General features: G+C 35.6%; 3 protein-coding genes across 6 annotated transcripts; 2 read left to right on the top strand and 1 right to left on the bottom strand.

The window, feature by feature from the left end:
• Window positions 1-2,387: 2,387 nt before the first annotated feature.
• LOC140961157 (uncharacterized) lies at window positions 2,388-9,665 on the top strand. Of its 2 annotated transcripts, XM_073419469.1 has the most exons (7): window positions 2,388-2,500; window positions 2,728-2,997; window positions 3,282-3,621; window positions 3,710-3,799; window positions 6,094-6,261; window positions 6,939-7,058; window positions 9,452-9,665. In XM_073419469.1, the coding sequence occupies exons 4-7, from the start codon at window positions 3,710-3,712 to the stop codon at window positions 9,470-9,472; spliced, it is 399 nt and encodes a 132-aa protein (XP_073275570.1). In that variant the 5' UTR covers window positions 2,388-2,500; window positions 2,728-2,997; window positions 3,282-3,621; the 3' UTR covers window positions 9,473-9,665. The 2 variants fall into 2 exon arrangements, with proteins under 2 accessions (XP_073275570.1, XP_073275577.1); XM_073419476.1 differs by lacking the exons at window positions 2,388-2,500; window positions 2,728-2,997; window positions 3,282-3,621; window positions 3,710-3,799 and adding an exon at window positions 4,437-5,205.
• Window positions 9,666-11,211: 1,546 nt separating this feature from the next.
• On the top strand, window positions 11,212-13,192 carry LOC140971275 (uncharacterized). The gene is made up of 2 exons (XM_073433468.1): window positions 11,212-11,923; window positions 12,875-13,192. The coding sequence occupies exons 1-2, from the start codon at window positions 11,258-11,260 to the stop codon at window positions 13,040-13,042; spliced, it is 834 nt and encodes a 277-aa protein (XP_073289569.1). The 5' UTR covers window positions 11,212-11,257; the 3' UTR covers window positions 13,043-13,192.
• A 469-nt stretch (window positions 13,193-13,661) lies between these two features.
• Window positions 13,662-20,297, bottom strand: LOC140971274 (protein ZINC INDUCED FACILITATOR 1-like). 3 transcript variants are annotated; one of them, XM_073433465.1, is made up of 17 exons: window positions 19,962-20,297; window positions 19,286-19,326; window positions 18,927-18,987; window positions 18,747-18,849; window positions 18,542-18,644; window positions 18,412-18,465; window positions 18,260-18,322; window positions 17,762-17,811; window positions 17,582-17,657; window positions 17,225-17,440; window positions 16,767-16,854; window positions 16,496-16,581; window positions 16,303-16,410; window positions 15,993-16,037; window positions 15,800-15,888; window positions 15,298-15,341; window positions 13,662-13,968 (listed from the first exon to the last, which is right to left on the bottom strand). In XM_073433465.1, the coding sequence occupies exons 1-17, from the start codon at window positions 20,119-20,121 to the stop codon at window positions 13,820-13,822; spliced, it is 1,536 nt and encodes a 511-aa protein (XP_073289566.1). In that variant the 5' UTR covers window positions 20,122-20,297; the 3' UTR covers window positions 13,662-13,819. The 3 variants fall into 3 exon arrangements, with proteins under 3 accessions (XP_073289566.1, XP_073289568.1, XP_073289567.1); XM_073433466.1 differs by lacking the exon at window positions 13,662-13,968 and adding an exon at window positions 14,053-14,719; XM_073433467.1 differs by lacking the exon at window positions 19,286-19,326 and having other exon boundaries at window positions 19,962-20,118.
• Window positions 20,298-20,760: the final 463 nt, after the last annotated feature.

The following is a 20,760-nucleotide window of genomic DNA, read 5'->3' as shown; positions in this document are numbered from 1 at the left end:
CCCATTCTAACTGTCTTCTTCGTGATTTCAGGATCATGGCAAATTCGAAACCTGCGTCTGGACTAGTGTCACTTGTTGGAACCGGACCCTAAATTTTTATTGAGTATATATATATAGACACACTCGATATGTTATTGTAGATAAAATCCCATAAGTTCTTGGCTTTAGAGATATCTGGAGATGATGAACTTAATAAATAAGATAAGAATATCGAGTGAATTGAGGAATCTCTATAATGAGTTGAGGCGGAAAGGCGAGCGGATTAAACATTTTGTTATAAATCCATTTGAGGGAATTGCCGACCCCTCAAAAATTTAAGGGACTATGTTGGTTGTTGAGATTTAGAAACCTTAATAAATTAGCACTTTTTTTTTCCATTTTTGAATCCTACTTTATACATGACATTGTTCTGTTTGTTTTTTCATTTCCATCCATTTGAAGTAATTCCAACTAATGATTCAACAATGAAAAAGGTAATAACTCTAGTTACTTGCGACGCCTCATATTACCGGAATCCGAAAAAAATAGTAGCCATCACTTCGTCGTGACCAAAATATTAATCATGATTCTCTTGACTGGTTGAAACGAGCTGAAAGAGAAATGGATTATGAATTTTCAAATTTAAAACTTCCCAAATCTTACTTTATGTGTCATCAAATCGTTTCTAAAATAGAATTGAATAATTAATTAGTTTGTGAAACAAAATCTCTCTATTGAATGAAGAACTAGAACGTATTAATGATATGTAGAATCAAAAGTATGTCGTTTTTCATACAAAACAATGTTTCACCTTTATTTTATAGACTTTGTAATAGGTCAGTAAATTTAATTTGAGCTTAAAAATGGGCTGCTAGAATGACATTGACATTAGATTTGGACCTTTTAGTCCATATAAATTTATTTAGGTCCATAAATTTTACGAGACTCGAATTCTTTAATATTGTACTAAAACTGAGGGATAAAAAATAGCTGATTATTTTTAGTTCATTTTACATTAAAATCTTAATTTTAGGACAAAATCTCATATTCAAGATTTAGTTATAACATTATCTTCCCCAAACTTAAAAAAAATACCAACGAATAATTTTATATATTGCCCATATATTAATTTAGGAATATGTGAGACGGTCTTACAAATATTCTCAAATGTGTCCTTTGTTGAATCTGTTGGTTGTCAATTCTATGTTAGAAGAGATCTCATTCCCGATCCGCCATTTATGGATCAACTTAACTGTTCTGAAATGTTAAATTTTTTAAATGCGTGGAAATTGTGGCATGAAGACATTGTTTTGATTGTTGCAGATGGTTTCCTATACAAAGGCGATCTCTGTTAAGCTTCAGGACTCATCCGAAGTCATCGACTCATTGGTGGGAAATGGACTAAAGCATACGATGGGAAAACACTTGAGGTTCGGTTGTGTGGCAATTATTGACAGGAAAATGTGTACAGCCTGCTGCTTTGTTGTATGTGGAATAATAATACCTTCTCATTTTCAATTTTTTTTGTAAAAAAAAATTCCAAATTAAGAATAATTTTATATATTTGTAAGTTTCAACATTAATTTAAGTTGGAACTAATTGATAATCTGATAATGAAATTTGATATCGAGATGGAATTTCTTACATCAATATCAAATGCAGCCTTTGGATTTTCTGCAGCTATTTTATATATTTATATATACGCGATAGAGACGCTAATTACAACATGTTTATCTTATTGGCACTCTCCTGCGAAGGCTCATTTTCAGTTTGTCTTTTTTCCATGATCTCTTATAAACTTTCAAGAAGATCCTCGATTGTAATCCAATCTTTTGTCATATTCAAGGGTTGTCGATGTCAAGAAATCAGCTGCTCTGTTTTGTTCTCTATAAAAATTTGATCGATCACTCTGAATTCATGTCTTTTAGCGAGTAAGTTATGATATCTCGATACCAAATTAAACGAGGACTAACATAGTGTCGTCCCTTCTGCAGCTATTGTTGATCTAATCAAAAGATGCATTTATATAAGCTATATATTTATTGTTCTATATATCGAAGAGAAGTCTTAAGAAAAAGGATATTGAATGGTTTGATGAGCTACTCAATCAATTTGGAACCATATATATATCTCTATGTTTGTAAAGTGTTTAAATTTGAGAAGTTGCATGATTCTTAATTTGTATTCTCTTACAAACTAACTAAAAATGCACCTTTTTTTTATTTTTTTTTTAAATTTTTGAAGCTGAACACTGATTGGTGCTCTCAAGGAGATCCCGATAAAGACATTACAATCAAAGAATTCATTAGAAGATAAGGGGTCATTCTGATAATTCGAAGAGTTGAGGGGTAAAACTAAATAATAATGTAACAGATTCCTAGTCCCAACATGCAAACCCCAACGTAGGTTTTTAAAGCCGTGTTTCTGTTTCTGTCACCCAATATAAATATATTTCTCTTAGCCAAAAATCTACACATGAAATCACCGGTTTAAGTAAAATCAGCGCCGCCTTCTGTTTCGGGTAAATTTTATATTGATGTGTGTTCACTGAAATTGAATTCCTCGTGATAATTTTTTTGCTGCCGCTAAGAACATGGAATTATCGATCAAGAGATACCCTTTCACGTTAATCGATCAAAAGATGGGTCTTTTTTTTGTCTTTTCTTGGCTTTATTGATTTGGAAAATCCCTATCTGGTGTTTTAGTCTTAGAGTAAAGATTATTAATGCTACCGCTTAGCTGTTGCAGGTTGGTTGAGATTTTGGGTTGTTTCCAATCTTGTTTGTAATGGGGCCATTGAAGAGTGAATCGGTGGTTTGCCCCATTGATCAGAAGTGCTCCAAGTGGGCAAGAAAGTACATGGGTTTTTTTATTTGCACGAGATGAGTTTTCATTGGCATTGGGCTTGATTAGTGTGATGAGCTGGTGTGTGGCTGAAGTACCTCAGATCATCAGCAACTATTCGAAAAAATCTGCAGATGGACTCTCTATGGTATTTCTTTTGACATGGATAATTGGGTAATTTTTTTCCATTTAATGGAAACTGTTCTCTAGCTATGATCGGATTGTTCGCGAGATCAACCCGGGATTTTTGAGTTTCCACAACCTTATGGAGCAATGCTGATGCAGTTTGTGCAAAAAAAAATTTTTAGTGTAGTTGCGGACAGAACCGCGTTTTGTGCAGTGCGTCTTGTTTTTTTTTTTTATCTGTATCGAGGATCATTGTAGCATGATAAGCATGTTTTCTTGTGGTTATATGCAAATCTAGTGGCTGGTTCCCTGTCAATCGCTTCTTTTTGCAGAGATTTATTCAACCTTTTTGGCTGCATGCTAGAACCAGCAACTGTAAGTTGTTTTACGAGTAATGCTGATGCATCAATACATATCAGAGAAAACCTGTGCTTGTTCTGTCTTAGAAATTCTCTATGCCATCCATATGCCTACACAAGTTAGCTGTTAACATAAATTCGGACTGCCTCTGAGTCTCTGACCATGTCACATTCTTTTGCATGAATGAGTTTTCTAGGCTGTGTTGCCAAAGATATACAGGGATGAAAATCAGTTTGCTTTAGATTTTTATGTTCATCAAATATTTTGTTGAGAAACCAAAGGTCTCCGAGGACGTTACTGCATAAATAACTGGTAAGACATCATTCTAATTTCAAACTTTAAATTTCTACCTTTATATCAAAGTTGATCTATAAGTGAGGTTTATACTAATTTGTTATAGATGTATATTGCAACTACCTTGACGCTTTCCACACAAACAGTATACTATGGGCATAATCCACGCCTAAAGTCCAACAAAAGGAGGCAGGAGGTTAGAACTTATAAGATGTGTTACAACTAAAGCTTCTTACATTGATTCATAATTCTGTGTGTTATAAAAATAGAATTGTACTGCAAATACTTGTCGAAATTTTTAATCGTGCTTATGCATAATATTCCGTGATGGTGGTTTGGTCTGCTAATCAAGAAAATGGAAAATGGAGGGAGTTGATTATGGATGACCCATTTTGGTTTGGTAGGATAGCCTGGATATCTGTGGTACTTGGCACACACAAGAAATAGGAAATGCCGGATACTTACACAAATATGAGAAAGATGATGACAATAAAAAATGTTATGCAATGAGTAAAGGAAGAAATTATTAGAAGGAAAAAATTGCAATTTTAGTACGGTATATTTGTATATGTCTGCAATTTAGGTCCTCTTTGTTGTCAAATTTCAGTTTTAATCCGCTATCTTTATTATTTTTGTCATTTTAATCTTTTTTGAGGAGGGACTTATGTGCCGCTAATATAATGTTGATGTGTGCAGAGGGTCACATCAGCATATCCGTTGAAAACTTACTAAAATTTAAATATATATATAAAACTAAAGACTGAAATTGGACAAAATAGAGGACCAAAATAACAAATTAACAAACAAAAATTGCAGTTTTACCATTGTTAGGATCGACTATGCCACTCGCATAGTTAATGTTTTGATATGAATATTCTTTACAAAACAATGAGATGATTGTTAAGGAGCAAGAATTGTGCAAAAGTGACTATAGCCAAAAGTTGGAAAAGGGAGAACTGGTGTAAAAGAAGTATGAATCACACCTTAGATTCTGAACAATACAATACCATGTGAGAGTTATGTTGCATAAAAACTCCACAAAATTTGCCCTTGAACTAAGAAAAATTCTTCTTTCAGTTTCTTAAAGACGTATTTATGTCTTTGGTCATCGACATCATTAAGTTTTAGTATGAGGGTTGTTTGGGTTGGCTACATGGATCTCTCTTTTGTCCATGATATCGTAAAGACATTGTTTTGAAAATTTTCTTCTGCCCTTATTAAACAAATGCCAACACGTAGTCTAAACATCACTCTGCTTTAGGAACAAAATCATAAACCCCAGTATGACATGCAAGCAAAGATTTTTACCAACTACCGTTATTGCACATAGTTTATTCTTTATTTTAATGCTTCAAATATTTTGCCAACCTTCATCCAAGTAAATACTTTTTGTTAAGGCACTAGAACTTCAAATATTTGTTGTTGTCGAATATTTTATAAGGCTTCACAAGAAACAGATGAAGAACAAAAAAGCGAGTACAATTATGGTGTCAATGCCGAACAAGTCAACAATGTAGGGAAGTGTAGAATTGCTCCAAGCTCTCCCATCCCTGTTCCAAACAGTTCTCAAAGTAGTTCCCATGAAGATGAATGGTATCTTATGTAAGGATTTCCTCTATAAAATTAGAACGCATGCTTACTTTCATGGTGAATATTGCGAGTAATTTCTTGATCTCCATGCGTGCAAATTATTTAGTCATACCAGAACTACAGTATGACTTGGTTATTTCCTCTTCCCATGTGATTGCTATTTTGATCTCTTTCCTTCAAACTGAGATGAAACCAAACTAGATAAAACTTTTGCTCTTCAAACTTTACAAACACCTCCATTCAGTCAAAATACTTGTTGACTTGGTTCTTCACTTGTTGCACAAGTCAATAAAGATCCAAGTATGCTGTTTACACTTAATATTTATTTCACAGACTGTATATAGTGCAAGCAATTGCATGCACAATGAGTGATTTTAGTAGTTGATTGCCTTTCTGAGACTTTAATAACCCTGGGCATTTTTCATGTTCACGGGTAAGTTTAGATGCTTAAGGGAGCCACTAGTTGATGTGAGAATGAATGCCATTTGTATACTAAACATTAATCACAGATCTCACTCATCACATCCTCTTTAATATGGTGATGTGGAGTGCCGGAGTCTTGTTTTTTATCTGATGTTCCTGTTCATTAAGTTGGGTTATCTCTCCTAAGTTCTGTGTTTGATGTTTTTTTTTTTTTTGATTACAACGCACGCTGGGAGGAGATCGAACCCGGGGAGGGAGCCAGCTTAAGCTGGTGGGTGAGACCATTAGGCTAAAGCCCGGTCTCCTGTGTTTGATGTATTAACTGGCCGGGAACAAGAGTTTAATGTGCTTTTTTCCAAGGGATTTCAAACAGATTTGAGCATCTCATCGTATCGTTCTTAAAATAGATGCAACTTTTATTATTGAAATTCTGGTATCTTCTCGAACTGCTCACTTGGTGTTTTGATTTCTTTCAAGTCAGCAAGATCTCTTTCGGTTAGTCATACCCCTACAGCAGGATCCATCCCAGCTCAGAGAACTCTGACTTCAGATGCTGAACAGCAAGGGCTCAAGGAGCCATTGCTCGGTGAAGTTAAGCCAATGCCATCCGCTTCTTCTCCAAAACCCAAAACCTTGCTCTGTGTGGTGAGAGCTTTATACAGCTTCCTTTTATAGAGTCGGAACAATAGGAATCTGGTTTCTTACATTCTCTTACTTCAGGTTGAGATTACTTCCAGTGAATCGTACTCTTTTAATTTTATTGTTTCATGATGTGTCTACCGAGGAATGAAAACAAGTCAAATACTAGCCATCTTTATATCCAAGCTTGAGCTCATACGAAGAGTCAAATACTAGCCCTTTTTCGTAATCGAGCTTGGACTCGATTTTTTCAGCTAGCTCAAAATTTGAAACATGAATTATTTTGAACTTGATTTCAACTAGGATGAAAAATCAAAAGCGTGCTTGATTCATTTGGTTCGAACTTAATTGTGCTAATTTTAAGTATTTAATTCAGGCTCGAGCTTATAAAATTTTAATTAACATGTTACAGGTGGCAAGCTATCTAACCAAATAGTTTGACCATATTTCAGCTTGCGAATACGTTAATATGTTCGAGCTCAGCTCAAGTTCGATAATTTCAAATATCAATCATATTCAAGTTGACTCGATTCATTCGTACCTTAATCTAGCATGTGTCATAAGTTGCCTAGTTTGTATATTTCTTTTCCAATTGCACGAATAATAATGTGAATGAAGTTCTCTCCGACTCGTTGTGTTACACAATATATTTGACAGCATTTTATCGATCATTTTAATTTCAGGAAATTAGAGTTTCAACACAGGGAGCTGTGGCTGCAGAGAGCAATCGAATAGGATCATTTCTTGGCTGGGGAATGACAGCTATTTACCTTGTTGGGCGTCTTCCTCAAATCAGCCTAAATGTAAGCATACTTTATGAATTCCTATCATGAACTTATGGTTTCATCCGTCCATGAAATTTTACTGCAAACACTAGTTAAAAGTCAAGCCATCAACGGACCAAAACTGGAACCAAAATCATCTATAAAAAAAAAACAAAGGGAATCAAACTATTTTTTTAGTTTCCGTTCCAAAATCAGACTGGGACTGATGGTTTGATTTCAGTTTCTAAAAATTAGAGAACAAAACTGTAAATGTCTCTTAACTTTTATGGTGATGAGTACTGTTAGACAACTTGATTTATATATTAATCATTATTTTACTTAACCTTTTAGGCTTTTACCAGTTTCAAAAAAATAATTTGTTTTATATTATATTATATGACATTATAGCACGATACAATATTTTTAAAATATATAACTACTTAATATGACATTACAATATTAATCGTAATAACATTTTATGTGATGAACTACCTACCAATCATAATAAAATACATTTACTCGAAAGGTCACTAGTTCTTATGCAGCAAAAGCAAGAGCAACCACGCCGTATTAGAGCCTCCCTCCCACGGTCGACCCTCGGCCTAAGACGAAATCCGGTGGCCTTGTGCCACACACTTAACCGGCTGCGGCCCCACGCTCACCGCCTTCTCTTGACGGCACCCCATTAGAAGCAGCCCATTTCCCTTCCGCCACCCGCAGTGGCCACCCACCTCCTCCTGTTTCTGCAGCGGTTCCATGATATCGGCTTTGCAGATTTCTGAGGCGGAGGCTGAGATATTAGTAGTGACACTTGCCTTGTCCAGGCCCTCGGCCGTGGCCACGCTCCAGTCAATGCTAACTTCACTCGGCGCCGTAACACTCAGAAGCCGAACATGGCTCGTCCAGGCTTTTCATGTCAAATTCAACCTTGCGAGTCACATTAATGCCATGCGCGGATATTGCAATTCTTCTCGCACTAAATGTAGAACGTTCCTCCACTGAATAATCCCTTCCGCAGTACATTGAATTACACGAAGTTGGGGCTGATAAGCTATCGATCTCGAATAGGTCCGAGCTCGCATCGCTCCCAATATCATCATCTATGTTCGTTACACCCACGATTGGACTTCCTCGATCAAAAAGGCCTGCTCGACCACTCACCAGATTTATCGGTCCTAAGACCGATGACAGATCAAGAACTGCACGAAAAACTTCCAAAGACTTGTGGGGTGGATCTTCAAAAGGGCTAGTATTCGATTTTCTCCCGATATTCTTCAATGCAGGCATATGATTCTCATTCTCCCGGTTAGAAGTGCCTACTATAGGGAACCAAAAACGCCTCAATTCTTCGATAAAAGGCCTCCCTTTAGCTGATACACGCTGTTTGAGTGTTTCTTGTGTGGTCTCGAGATTGTTTTCTTGCGAGAGCCTCTTCTGTTGGTGATTTTTTAAGAAGTCAGAAGGCAAATGGTTGTCTTCATCATCGATGTTCTTACCAGTTTTAATCGAGTCCAGCATTGTTTTTTCTGGCTCCAACTCAACCTCCTTAACCTGGACAGCTTTCTTGCCAATGCAGCAGTTACCCTTTCTATCCAATTGCCATTTCTTGGCAGCAAATGTCCTTCTCTTGCGATCATTCGTAGGAAAATTCTTCAAAGAAACTCCGGTGGGATTTGACATCAACAACCTGGTTCGACTATTCCAACTAGCCTCCGATGTAGATGCCGTAAGAGTAGCGTTGAAAGATCTTCTCTGTGGGAAATTCCTGCAATATCCATCAACAGAAGAAACTGGTGACGGTACCCTTTGATCATCAGTAACCAAATCGTGAGACTTCTCTTCTTCTGCAGCTGTCTTCCGACCTCTTTCGGATCGTCGATTCCACTGAAATACATGTGTGCGTCAAAAATGCTCAGCTCGGTGTCATTAATGGAGAATCCGCTCTCATTTTGTGAATTTTTTGCAATATCCTTGGGTTTCATCATGAGGTACGAGGTGAAAGATACATCTTCAAAGCTAGATTTATTTAGCGCAAAGGCAGTATACCGAGGGGGAGTTTCCTTAGAGGTGAACATTGGCTGCTAACGTACTGAATTGTGCTGAAGTTTTCTTGGTAAAGTTGCTGCTTTTTGAAGGAAACTCAAACTCCTACCATGGCCTTGGCTATTCCTAGATCTTCTATATATATAAACACACACACACACACGTGGATATAGACTCCACATAGGCATTTTGCGTCTAAAAATGTTGTACAAAATTAGTAACTGCATTTTTAAGTCTTTCAAAAAAAAAGAAGAAGATATTTATATATATAAATAAAGATATTGCAGGGAAGATTGTTAAATTGATCGTTTGAGTTGGCCTTCTTGTAATTTTGTCTATCTAGTCACATTTCAGTTTTAGTGTAATAACATTTTTTTTTCAATTTGTAGTTTTTTTTGTCTCGACGTTGATCTGGTGTTGGATGTTGCTGAAGTGGTGCTAATAATCGCTGACATGGTGCCGGATATTGTTATGTCTTGTGCCACGTTGACATTTCAGAGAAAAAAATTATTGGAATTGTAAAAGGTGGATTTTATTGTACGAGAATATTTCAATTTTTGTCATATTTCATCGAGAATGATGATGTGATACTGTACACATTTCTGGCATGTCGGTGTCGCATCACCAACGCATGTACGCATCGTTGTCACGTAAGAAAATGACTAAAATTGCATAGAAAAACAATTTAACGTACAAAAGCTAAAATTTTACAACGTCGAACACCAAATCGCAAAAGACATAAAAATACATGGCAAAAATGTAATTTCTCCGTACTAACATTGAAACCTGACTAAGTTGATTGCTAAAATCACGATGACGAAACATATCGGACCAATTTTGTTTTCCCCATAAATATATAAACAGACAAGAGTTGGGCACATGTTGCTCAATTATGTTCACACAATGAGAACTATCTTGAAAATTGTTGACTCATTATCTTAATTTTTTGGAGTAAATAAATCATTTGCTGGAAATATTGATATCTAAATAAATTTAAATAGTAGTATTTATGCATTCATGTGATTTTCCATCGCATAAAAACGAACAATGCACTCTGCGTTTTGCATATATCCATTTATTGTTGGGAAACTAAAGTTTGAAAGTACTCCTGATCGAACTTCGTTTCTGATTGGATGAAATAATTAGGGTTAGATAATATAAATTTAATCTGAAATTTTAATTTTTTTTCTTTGGAATAGTGGTTAAATGTATTGTTGTTACTATCATATAATAGATATCTTGGAAAAGATAAATATAACCCGTTGGATATACCGTATACAGACAATGTTAGATGTAGAATGGGGAACCTAATATGATCAGTATTTGTCTTACGGATCTTTTTTTATGAGACGAGTCAATCCTATTCATATTTACAATAATAAAATAATAAATTTTTGCATAAAAATTAATATTTTTTTAATGAGTAACCCATGTTGAATATATGTCTCATAAAATTAACATGTGATACCATCTCACATGAGTTTTTGTACGTGTGAGATGAAAGTTTCGTCTTTGAGGAATTCTAATCTTTAATTCTATAAGGTTAAATAAAAACTCCATATTTTTTTTCCCAATAAGATACAACTATGTATGATTGACAGATTTCATATTAGAAATATTCACAATCGTTACCTTAATTTGCATATCTCAAAATATGCATTGGAATCGATAGATTTATATTATTCGATTTCGAATTGTTTGACTTGGATTGATTAAATTCAAATGAATTCTAAAATTAAATATATAAATTTAAACATTTTCGATAATAATTGTATATTTCAAACATATTCATATATAGTGTCATTTGAAATATGATTGCATTTAAACATTTTATATTTATAATTATGGTTCCTTAATCTCCACAACCTAATTTACTCGGGTAGCAATGGTCGATGAGCATTATGAATTTTATGATATGCCTTCTTTTCGGGCTGCATGTGTGACAAGCTCCATGGCCGCAAGCTGGGTTAGATTATAATATTATATTTATTAATTACATCAAATTAATAATAGCAATAGATTATCAAAAGATTGTGAAATATTAGTGTTGGAGGACTAAATTAGAGGCCCAACATATTTCAAATATGAGTTGGTGGACTGAAACCTAGGCCCATTAACCATTTTCTGAATACAGTCCATTGTTCCTTAAGCTAGGTTTTTACTAGCAACTCCTCCTATCCCACTCGTACAAGATCATGGCAGAGAGAGGCGGAGGAGATCGTGGCGGTTTTGGACGTGGCTTCGGCGGTCGGGGACGCGGCGGTGACAGGGGGGGACGCGGGCGTGGAGGCCGCAGGCCGCGTCGCGAAACGGAGGAGGAGAAATGGGTGCCAGTGACTAAACTTGGACGATTAGTGAAAGACGGGAAGATCAAATCTCTGGAACAAATCTACCTCCACTCCCTCCCAATCAAAGAGTATCAAATAATCGACACTCTCGTTGGGCCGTCGCTGAAAGACGAGGTGATGAAAATCATGCCGGTTCAGAAGCAGACTCGGGCTGGGCAGAGAACCAGATTCAAGGCGTTTGTGGTGGTTGGGGACGGAAACGGGCACGTGGGATTGGGTGTGAAGTGCTCGAAGGAGGTGGCGACTGCTATACGTGGCGCTATTATATTGGCCAAGTTGTCTGTAATCCCGGTGAGGAGAGGCTATTGGGGGAACAAGATCGGGAAGCCGCACACTGTTCCCTGTAAGGTGACCGGGAAATGCGGCTCTGTTACGGTGCGGATGGTTCCGGCACCCCGAGGGGCTGGTATTGTGGCGGCGCGTGTCCCTAAGAAAGTGCTCCAGTTTGCTGGTATAGATGATGTCTTCACTTCTTCCCGTGGGTCGACCAAGACCCTTGGAAACTTTGTCAAGGTCTGGACTTTTACAGCTGATAGTCTCTGTGATATCTTTGTTTTCTTGCATAATCAAGTTTGTGTATGTTTAGCTGCATTCAACATAATCATTACTGGCGCATAAAATTGCTTGGTTTTAGATTTGTATTGTTTGGATCTAATAATTGATTATCATTTCATTTAGCTTAGACCGTAGGGGAAAAGGATATTAAGAAAACAGAATATCTTGAATTCTAATATTACTAGTTTGCCTAAAAATATGTACATAAAACTCATCTTAGCGATTCCTGGTGTTATGTAACATGGTACGATGCGTACCAATAATATATGAAATTTGCACTCTTAAAATGTTTTTGAGAAGTTCTCTGAAATGTTTTCTTATTGAATTGGAACTGTGTTATCATTTTGTGGGATTCTCAATTGTTTATTTTCATGTACTCATTGGTGTGTTTTTAGCAGTGTTACCTCTGTGTTGATGTGTTGTGTTTGATTCTTGAAGTTACTAGTTCTCTTCTTTATTTTTTTTATTTCTTAGACACTTGCAGATGCTACACAACCAAATATCATCTAATTGAAGAAATATAACTTCCATGGCTAAAATCGATTTGGTGCTTTCGGGTTCGGATCACGCCCCAATTTATTTTTGTTGTTTTTAAATAAAAAAAATGAAAAATAACACAAATATGACTAGTCTAAGAAAGCTTATGAAGGAATAAGAAGAAAAGTACTTTTTTTCCAATTATATAAATTTATCAAATATCCATAGAGAAATAGAAAAAAGTTAGAAATTATATATTGGCTTTTTTGGCTGGGTTTGATTGCACAAGAGTTTTGGGTTTTCTGAGTTTCATTTCATAAGCATGTACATGTATATATTTGGTAGTTTGTGTTCAAATGTGTGAAACCTGCGACCAAGCCAGTGATACATGCAATTCATGTTGTGGTATTGACTGAAACTCATTCTTTGCAGGCAACTTTTGATTGTTTGTTGAAGACATATGGCTTCCTAACTCCTGACTTCTGGAGGGAAACCCGCTTCACAAAGTCGCCCTTCCAAGAGTACACTGATCTATTGGCTAAGCCCACGTCCAAAATCATCCATGTCATAGAGGACAACGAAGCCCATTCTGTTATGTGAGGATGCTTCAACTTATATAATTTCCTAGTTTGTCTTCGGTAAGTTGAAATCACTTTTGTTTGTGAACGGACTGCTTTAAATACACTCGACATTTTACTTTCTTAAATCTTTGAACGATTCAAGTTGTTATAACTTAAATTTGTCTGTCCATCCCTGTAATTGATGTGTTCCCTAATCGCCACAACTATGGTGGAAACAGTAGCAATCATTTCGGTTGAAAATCGACTTGAGCTCTGTTTTAATCGAGTTCAAATTCTAATTCAGTCAGAAATATGCATAAATTGATCTCTCCTTTTCTTTTATGTTTATGGGCGTGTACTAGACTTAATGGAGCGACCTCATTCAAACAAAAAATTATTTACATTATTCAAAATTGTACGACCATGCAAATCATATTATCTCAAAATTCATCGAATTGTGACCATCACTCTAAAAAGTTCAAGAAATGATCTCCATTACTTCAATAACTATTTTCTTGAGGATCGTGCAAAACCTTTTATAAGATTATTATCATATAAGATAACAAGCTACGGGCGAGTCTAGATACAGAAACTATAATAGATCTTTAAATGTCGTGGATTCGAACTTTTGAAGTTACTGATCCAATCATACGAGGATGACAACGATGCCAATGTATGAAATATATGTGTCAACATGATTCCAATTTGTAAACATGAATTCAAATTCTTAATGGTCGAAAACTCGGATGCAGCCATCCACAAGTTGAATCCGACTATTTAACAATAAAACGAAAGCATAAATCAATCTCAGTGCAAATCAATTTCCGATTGATGAACTCCCTTGCATCTCAGGGTCAGATTCTAAATCTGAAACCTTATCTTCGGGTAAGACCAGAAACGGTTTGAAGGTCATCACGAGGCCGATAAATTCAACTACATTCAGTATAAAGAAGACCATATGAACACCTGCATCACAACGCAGCACTGTCAAAAGTCGGAAATAGACTAAGGGTGAAGATCGAAACTAGAAAACACAAAACTCATTCAGACCTAGTAAACACCAGACTGATTAGAACCCAACCTGGCCAAATCTTTTTTATTTTATACATATTTAATCTACTATAGGGAAAAAAATGTTCAGATCAGTGAAGAGTTGTGTGAAGCAATGTAAGAGCACAGTAAGACCAACTTAGCCTTTTATTTTAGTTCAAGTCCCACATAAACCTGATAAACCCTTATATTATTCACAGTACCTTGAGTCCCAAAATGACTTTTGGCACTCGGAAACAAAAGAACTAAAAGATAATAGAAAAAAACACAGGCAATGCTATGCAAGTTCAAGGTAACCCGAAATGGATGGGGACAGAGATTCTTTTTTTGTGGGTACTCCCGGGAACAAATCCAGTGGAGACGGGGTAAGGCCTGTAGCTCAGAGTATCAAAGCACATCGCTACGAACCACGGTGTCGAGGGTTCGAATTCCTCCTCGCCCAAAACCGTCCCAAAAGGAAATATCTTTCCCTCTGAAGGTAGGAAAATAATGATTGGAATAGCAGACCAAAAGCTATGAAACTTGGGTGTGAGTCTTTGGAATGACTTTTTCTTTTTATCTATCGTGAATGACGGCCTCATTACACATAGTATGTCCCCGGCCCGTCAGCGTATCCTTTTGTTTTACTCCCCGTAACTCTTCTTCAGCTAGTCTTGGGTAGAATAAGCTAGCAAGTACAAGTATTAGTAGCATAATAAAAATGTCTACCTTGTCATTAATACATTTGCTTGCGGTAATTGTAAACTCTTGGGAGAATATATAACATCTTTCATGCAAAGCTAATATACCTGAGAATTATTAATTGGCTAGTTGTAAATAACCACGGGGCTGTAGAGCAAAAGATTATCCCGGAATTACACTAAGCTATTGACGATCATTTTAAAATCTCGTGGGCACTCGGAAACACAAGAATTAAAACAAAATAGGAAAACACGGGCAATGCCATGCAAGTTCAAAGTTAACATATTAAAAATATTTGAGTTGAACTATTCTCACTAGATGAAAATTTTCGTGAAGTGACAACTATTTGTTATAGAGTCAAGTCATATTTTCGATTCTTAGGTGCAATTATTGGAATGAAAATTATTGAAGAACAATAATTCTTCATGCTACAAGAACGATTAAAATGTGGTACTTGAATTGTTGTATAATTTAAATTATTTAGGTTGTATAATTATCATCGACTGTAACTATTGGTTAAACAGATAGCTCTTGATCCAATAAAAAGAAATTAAGACTTTGTACCTGGTAAAAAGTTTGTGTTTCGGCGGAGTTGAGCCCATGAGAGTCTGTAGTTAGTGAAAACCATTAGTAATGTGAGAAGATAGCAAGTGCAAAGAAACTTGGTCTGTATTTCTACATTTGCATCGTCTCTGAATTTAAGTTCTTTTAATGTATTCTAACGAGGATACTACTCAATTATAAGACACTGGAGATACTGCTCAAGTGTTGCCTGCCCTCGTACAAATTAATTATACATAAAAAAATGATATTTGCAGAAAATTTAAGATACGTATCAAAAGCGGTTTTCACTTTAAATAGTATCTCGAAAAAAGTTCATATTTTTCCTCCACTTACGATGACATGTCTGCACACAAAAAGATTTAATACTTCCACATATTATTAAAGATATGGGTATTTTTTCTAGAAAATTCAGAAGATTTCACAGACCAAAAGGGGCTTTCTAATAGCCTTTTGTTTAATAGAGAGATAATAAAAACTAAGTTCATAAAAAAGAGTAACTCACAAGGAACCCCCAGCCGCAGGACCAACTGCTTTAAAAAGAGACATGGCAGACATAGATATGCCATTTGCAGCTCCTCTTTGTTCTTGAGGCTGAAATTAGTACCAAATAGGTTTTAGGTACTGGAATTTCATCGATTCAATATGCTTAGGTGTTCAAAAATTCAAAAAAAGTACAAGAGAAAAGGAGATAGTACCACAGCTCGATTTTGCATGACTAGCAGACATGTCGTGATGGATATCTGTTTACATTTATAATGAATCAGAAGCAAACATTACATAAACATAGCGGGAAATCATTCTCTAACACATTTTGGTTGTTTACAATTGGTTAGATGATATTTGGATACTCTAAACTAAATTATGTCTTCTGTAAATGAAGTTCATATAAAATGCAATCTTTGTAAAGCTCTCATATAGTTGTTCGTCAGTTGCAATTTCACAAGAGAATGACCCGACCATCTTGACTGAAACAAATAAACGTGTCAATGAACAATGTGAACTCACAGAGAGAACATTCTTTAACATGGAAGCGCAATTAAGCACAAGCAAAAGAATCAGACCAGATAATCCCGCTATAAAGGGATAACTCGATAGCAATGGTATTGTTATAACCTGCAAAGAGGATGATTACAAGGGTGAAAAACCAATACACTAAAAGGAAAACATGATGAAATATTCGATTTTATGAGAGGCCTACAGCTCCAATTCGAGAAACCATGATGGTGCCCAATGTCTTCTCCACCCAAGTATATAGAAAGAGCTGAAAGATAAGCATACCAAATCCTGAACGATCAAGCAAAAGGTAAATGACAGATATCAACCAGCGTAAATTATAGTAAATGTGCAGACATATCATCGTAAGTGGAGGAAAAATATGATTGGTTCACCATCACATAAATAAATTGCAAAGCAAGGTGAGAACTTCTTACCCTGTCCTAAGAACTACCACTGAGGGATAAACCATGTACCTGTTATGACAAGAACAACACCAACATCTGAGGTTGTAAAACTCAATCCTCCAAACTTCCTTGGGCTGACAGCCCACAATGAGAATATCTGAAATGAATAAGGCTGTTGAAATAGAAGCTATAGAGAGCAATATATTTTTTCAAGCATAAAAATAGATAGAAAATAATGTTTTTCTTGTGCATTTAGATCGTTGAATGATATAGTGCTTGCCATCGTCACACCATTTATTTTTTGGAAAAAATTTAGTAAAGCTAGGATAGCTTACTAGTTAATCCAGTGACTGATAATATGATGCAAGTGTAAATAGTACGAATGATGAAAAAATAAATATCAGACTGCAAAAAGGAATAGCGACGAAAGGATACAAAGTATAGAAACAATGAAATCAAAAAATATGCATTAGACAGTGGCTAAAACTTTAGTGAGAAGGCAAAAAGAAATGGAAAGATAAAGATACCTCAGTGTAGGCCATATCATGAAGTTGAAAAATACAATACACCATAATAGCAGATAATAACGGCCAGTTTTTAAGAATACTCCTCTTCTTCAACGGGAGACTGCCTTCAGAACCTTTGATTTTATGTGGCTTAACTGACTTGTAGGAATTTCCCTCCAAAACAGCTTTCCCACCATCTTGTTCTATGTTTTCTTTTTGATGAGTGTGCAGAGTTTCCTACAATTATCCAATATTTTTGCCAAAATAAACAAAATTCAGGAATCATGATTATATGGATATATCTTCCCTAGTAAATATTCACATCTTGAGCAAGATGAAAACCCAGGTAGACGGATATAATAAGAGAGAGAAACATACGGGAAGCCAGCAAGATACAATTGATGCAACCAACGCAAAGACTGATATTGTAAGACAAGGTAAAAAATATGGAAACCTACAATAAGTGTTCATCGATAAAATGGTAAATAAGTTTGCATCTACACAGTTAGTAAAATAGAAATAAACAAATACGCCGTTACGCAAGATAGTTTGACTTACCTCCCAAAAATAGATTCCTTAGAAAAGATGTGGGGATACTTCTCTGCAGGCTGAAATCAAAACAAGTGAAACAAGTAACTCGTATGCTATTTATCACTCTTTGTTGAGGCTGAAGACTGTAAAGTGAAATATCACGCATAAATTTGAAGTCTTAAGCTACCAACTTAGATGGAATTAGGCTAAGCTAAGGAAAAATTATTATATCTGCTGTGGTGGTGTAAGATATGTTATAACTAATATTGGATATTATCTAAAATTATTATATATCATCTTGATATAAAATTAGGACTTTTAGCTAATTAGATGGTTTTAGTTAAGATAAGTAACCTTGTCAAAAAAAAGTTAATAAGTTAAGTATTTTGTCAGATACAATTGATTTGAGATTTGAATTTGAATCAAATCATTAAATCCATTGATCCAAACACAACTTTAAACATGAAATTCTGATGAGAGAAATACTGTCCCATTGATCCTCAAGAAGCAGAGAAAAGACACTACCTGAGCGAGAAATCCTCCAACAGCTGGACCAATGACCAAGCCGATACCCCAAGATGTGCTAATCTATAATCAACCATATTCAGGGAGCCAAATCATCATAGTGAAGTTGACAAGAATTGCTGTCGAAGAATGAAAAGGATTAAATGCCTTACAACTGACATCCCCAAAGCTTCGTGTTCTTTGCGACAAATCTCAGAAGCATATGCCTGGATCAGTCGGAAATTGAAATAAATAAATTTAATTGCCACATGAATTATTATGACAAGTCATTTACGGACATACTCTCATAGGACCAAGTATTCCACACAAACTTCCAAGAATGAACCTTGTGCTAATTGCCATCCAAAAGTTTACACTCAGTCCAAAAAGTGTGTTGAGAATAACCCTGAATTTTACCAAATTGAAAAGGAAACAATGATGTCAAATGATAAAATCATAGAGAACCACAGCAAAAGAGAATAAAAACAATAAGGTTATTGGCACCCACACTATGATAGTACCAAAAAGTATTATTGGTTTTCGACCATATTTATCAGCAACCAGTCCCCAGAGAAGAGAAGTCAAGGCTCTACCCAACATGAACGAAGATCCTTCAAGAAACATTACATAAATGCCAATTGAAAGCTGCCACAATGGGTGGTATATAGCACCTAAACCAGAAACTAACCCACATATCCAGCATAAAAACTTATATCTTCCTCCCTTTTTGCAATATGGAAGTCCCTGATCTGCACCAAGTTGAAGGAGAAACGCTCAAAATTGAACCTCTTAGAGGAGGCCAATAATCTAAGGTAGTCTATAACCAGCGCACGAACAAATTAGTCAGCATGAAAATAACCAATAAAAAACTATATAAGAAAAATGGCCAAAAGTTTGCTGCAGGGAAGGGAGTGATGCGGAAAAAATTCAAATGGTCGTTTAAGCCAGGCAAAAATACTCCATGAAGTCAAATGCCATTTGTTTTTTGGACGAGAAGATCCTGAACGTACAATTGCAACAAGAAATACAGGAAGTCAGAGCATGTACCATAAAATAAAGGAACGGAAAGAGAGATGATATTGGCAGAGCTGCAATGACACCAGAATAAACTACTAAATTAGAAAGCTTAAACTCAAATTCGGAAAATACGATATCAATAAGTGGTAAAACATTTGTTAACAAGACAATTAAACTTGCTCAGTCCTGGTTCACCAAACACACATAAATCAAACAATCTAGAAACTTTAGTTGTCTATACTTTAGCTTATTGCACGCAGGAATCTTTAATTTAGTCTTGGGTGACAGTGATTCTACTCCTGGACTATCCAATCTTAAACGTGCCTCATGTTGCCTCGTGTTAATCACAAAAAGGGCAAAACAAATAGGGAACCCTGGACCATCCAATCTTAAACGCGCCTCGTGTTAATCACAAAAAAAGGTAAAAACAAATAGGGAACCCTTGATGATTTGCTTCAAGGAAAAAAACTTCAACCTTGTAGGAACAAAAATCTCCCAACACAAACCAAAGTTACTCAAGTTCTCAACATTTCTTTAGTTTTTTTGGATGCAACGTCAAAAATCAAATTAAAGCACAAACAAAATAAAAACCATAGTAATAAAGAAAGACAACCAGCCGATTCAAAAGGGACTCTTGCTTTATACCTCGTAATTAATTCTTGAACATCAAAAGTATAATACTTCAACAACAACAAAAAAAAGAAACCTGCACAAAGGGTGACAATCCAAACAAATGTCATGTTCTTATAAGGGATCCGACTGTCTGATTGCTTGAGCTTCTCAATCTTACAACCCGGGCAATCATCATAAAATACGAAATCTTCTTGTTTCTTGAGCAGAGGTTCATTAGCAGCATGCTCCTCCATTCCCACGTACGGCTCTCTCTTAGCTCAGACCTACTTTTCAAGATGGAGACTTTGTCAACTGAGAGCAAAAGGACAAAATTTGTACCGTAATCGAAAGTCCGCGTCTAATGTCGTATCGGGCCACGTTTCATCATGATTTCGGAAACTCGTACGTAATTTTATAATCTTGATAGATATCGGAACGTGATCGAAACTGTATGTGTTAGTTTAAATGTTTAATTATAGATAAAGACATGCGAGAGAACAGGCGAATTGCGACCGGCTGCGAGGCAACATCCAAGAAACATAGCATAGCTTAGCAGCTGTTCGTTGTTGGAGGGGTATTTTGCAGTTTTAAAAAATCCGCTTACGCCCAGTTTAAACATGTTTAAATTTGAAGTTCGATAAAAATTAAAGATAATTAAAACGTTTAATTAAACTTATTTAAACAAAATTAATCACACTTATTAATTTTTAAAATTTTTAATTTTGAAAGTATATTTTTTATTTTAAAATAATAAATTAGGTTTATAATTTAGATGTTTATTTTTTAATTTTAATTATGATTAAGCGTGTCTGATAATAATTTGACAAATATTTAACATTTTTAATGTGATCTAATTGCAAAAACAAATAAAGATTGTAATTTTGAGATTATTA

Source organism: Primulina huaijiensis, chromosome 2 (assembly GCF_012295235.1).
Source record: "Primulina huaijiensis isolate GDHJ02 chromosome 2, ASM1229523v2, whole genome shotgun sequence".
Taxonomy (NCBI): Eukaryota; Viridiplantae; Streptophyta; class Magnoliopsida; order Lamiales; family Gesneriaceae; genus Primulina; species Primulina huaijiensis.
The sequence above is the reverse complement of the archived record's forward strand: the minus strand, read 5'-3'. Positions and strand labels throughout refer to the sequence as shown.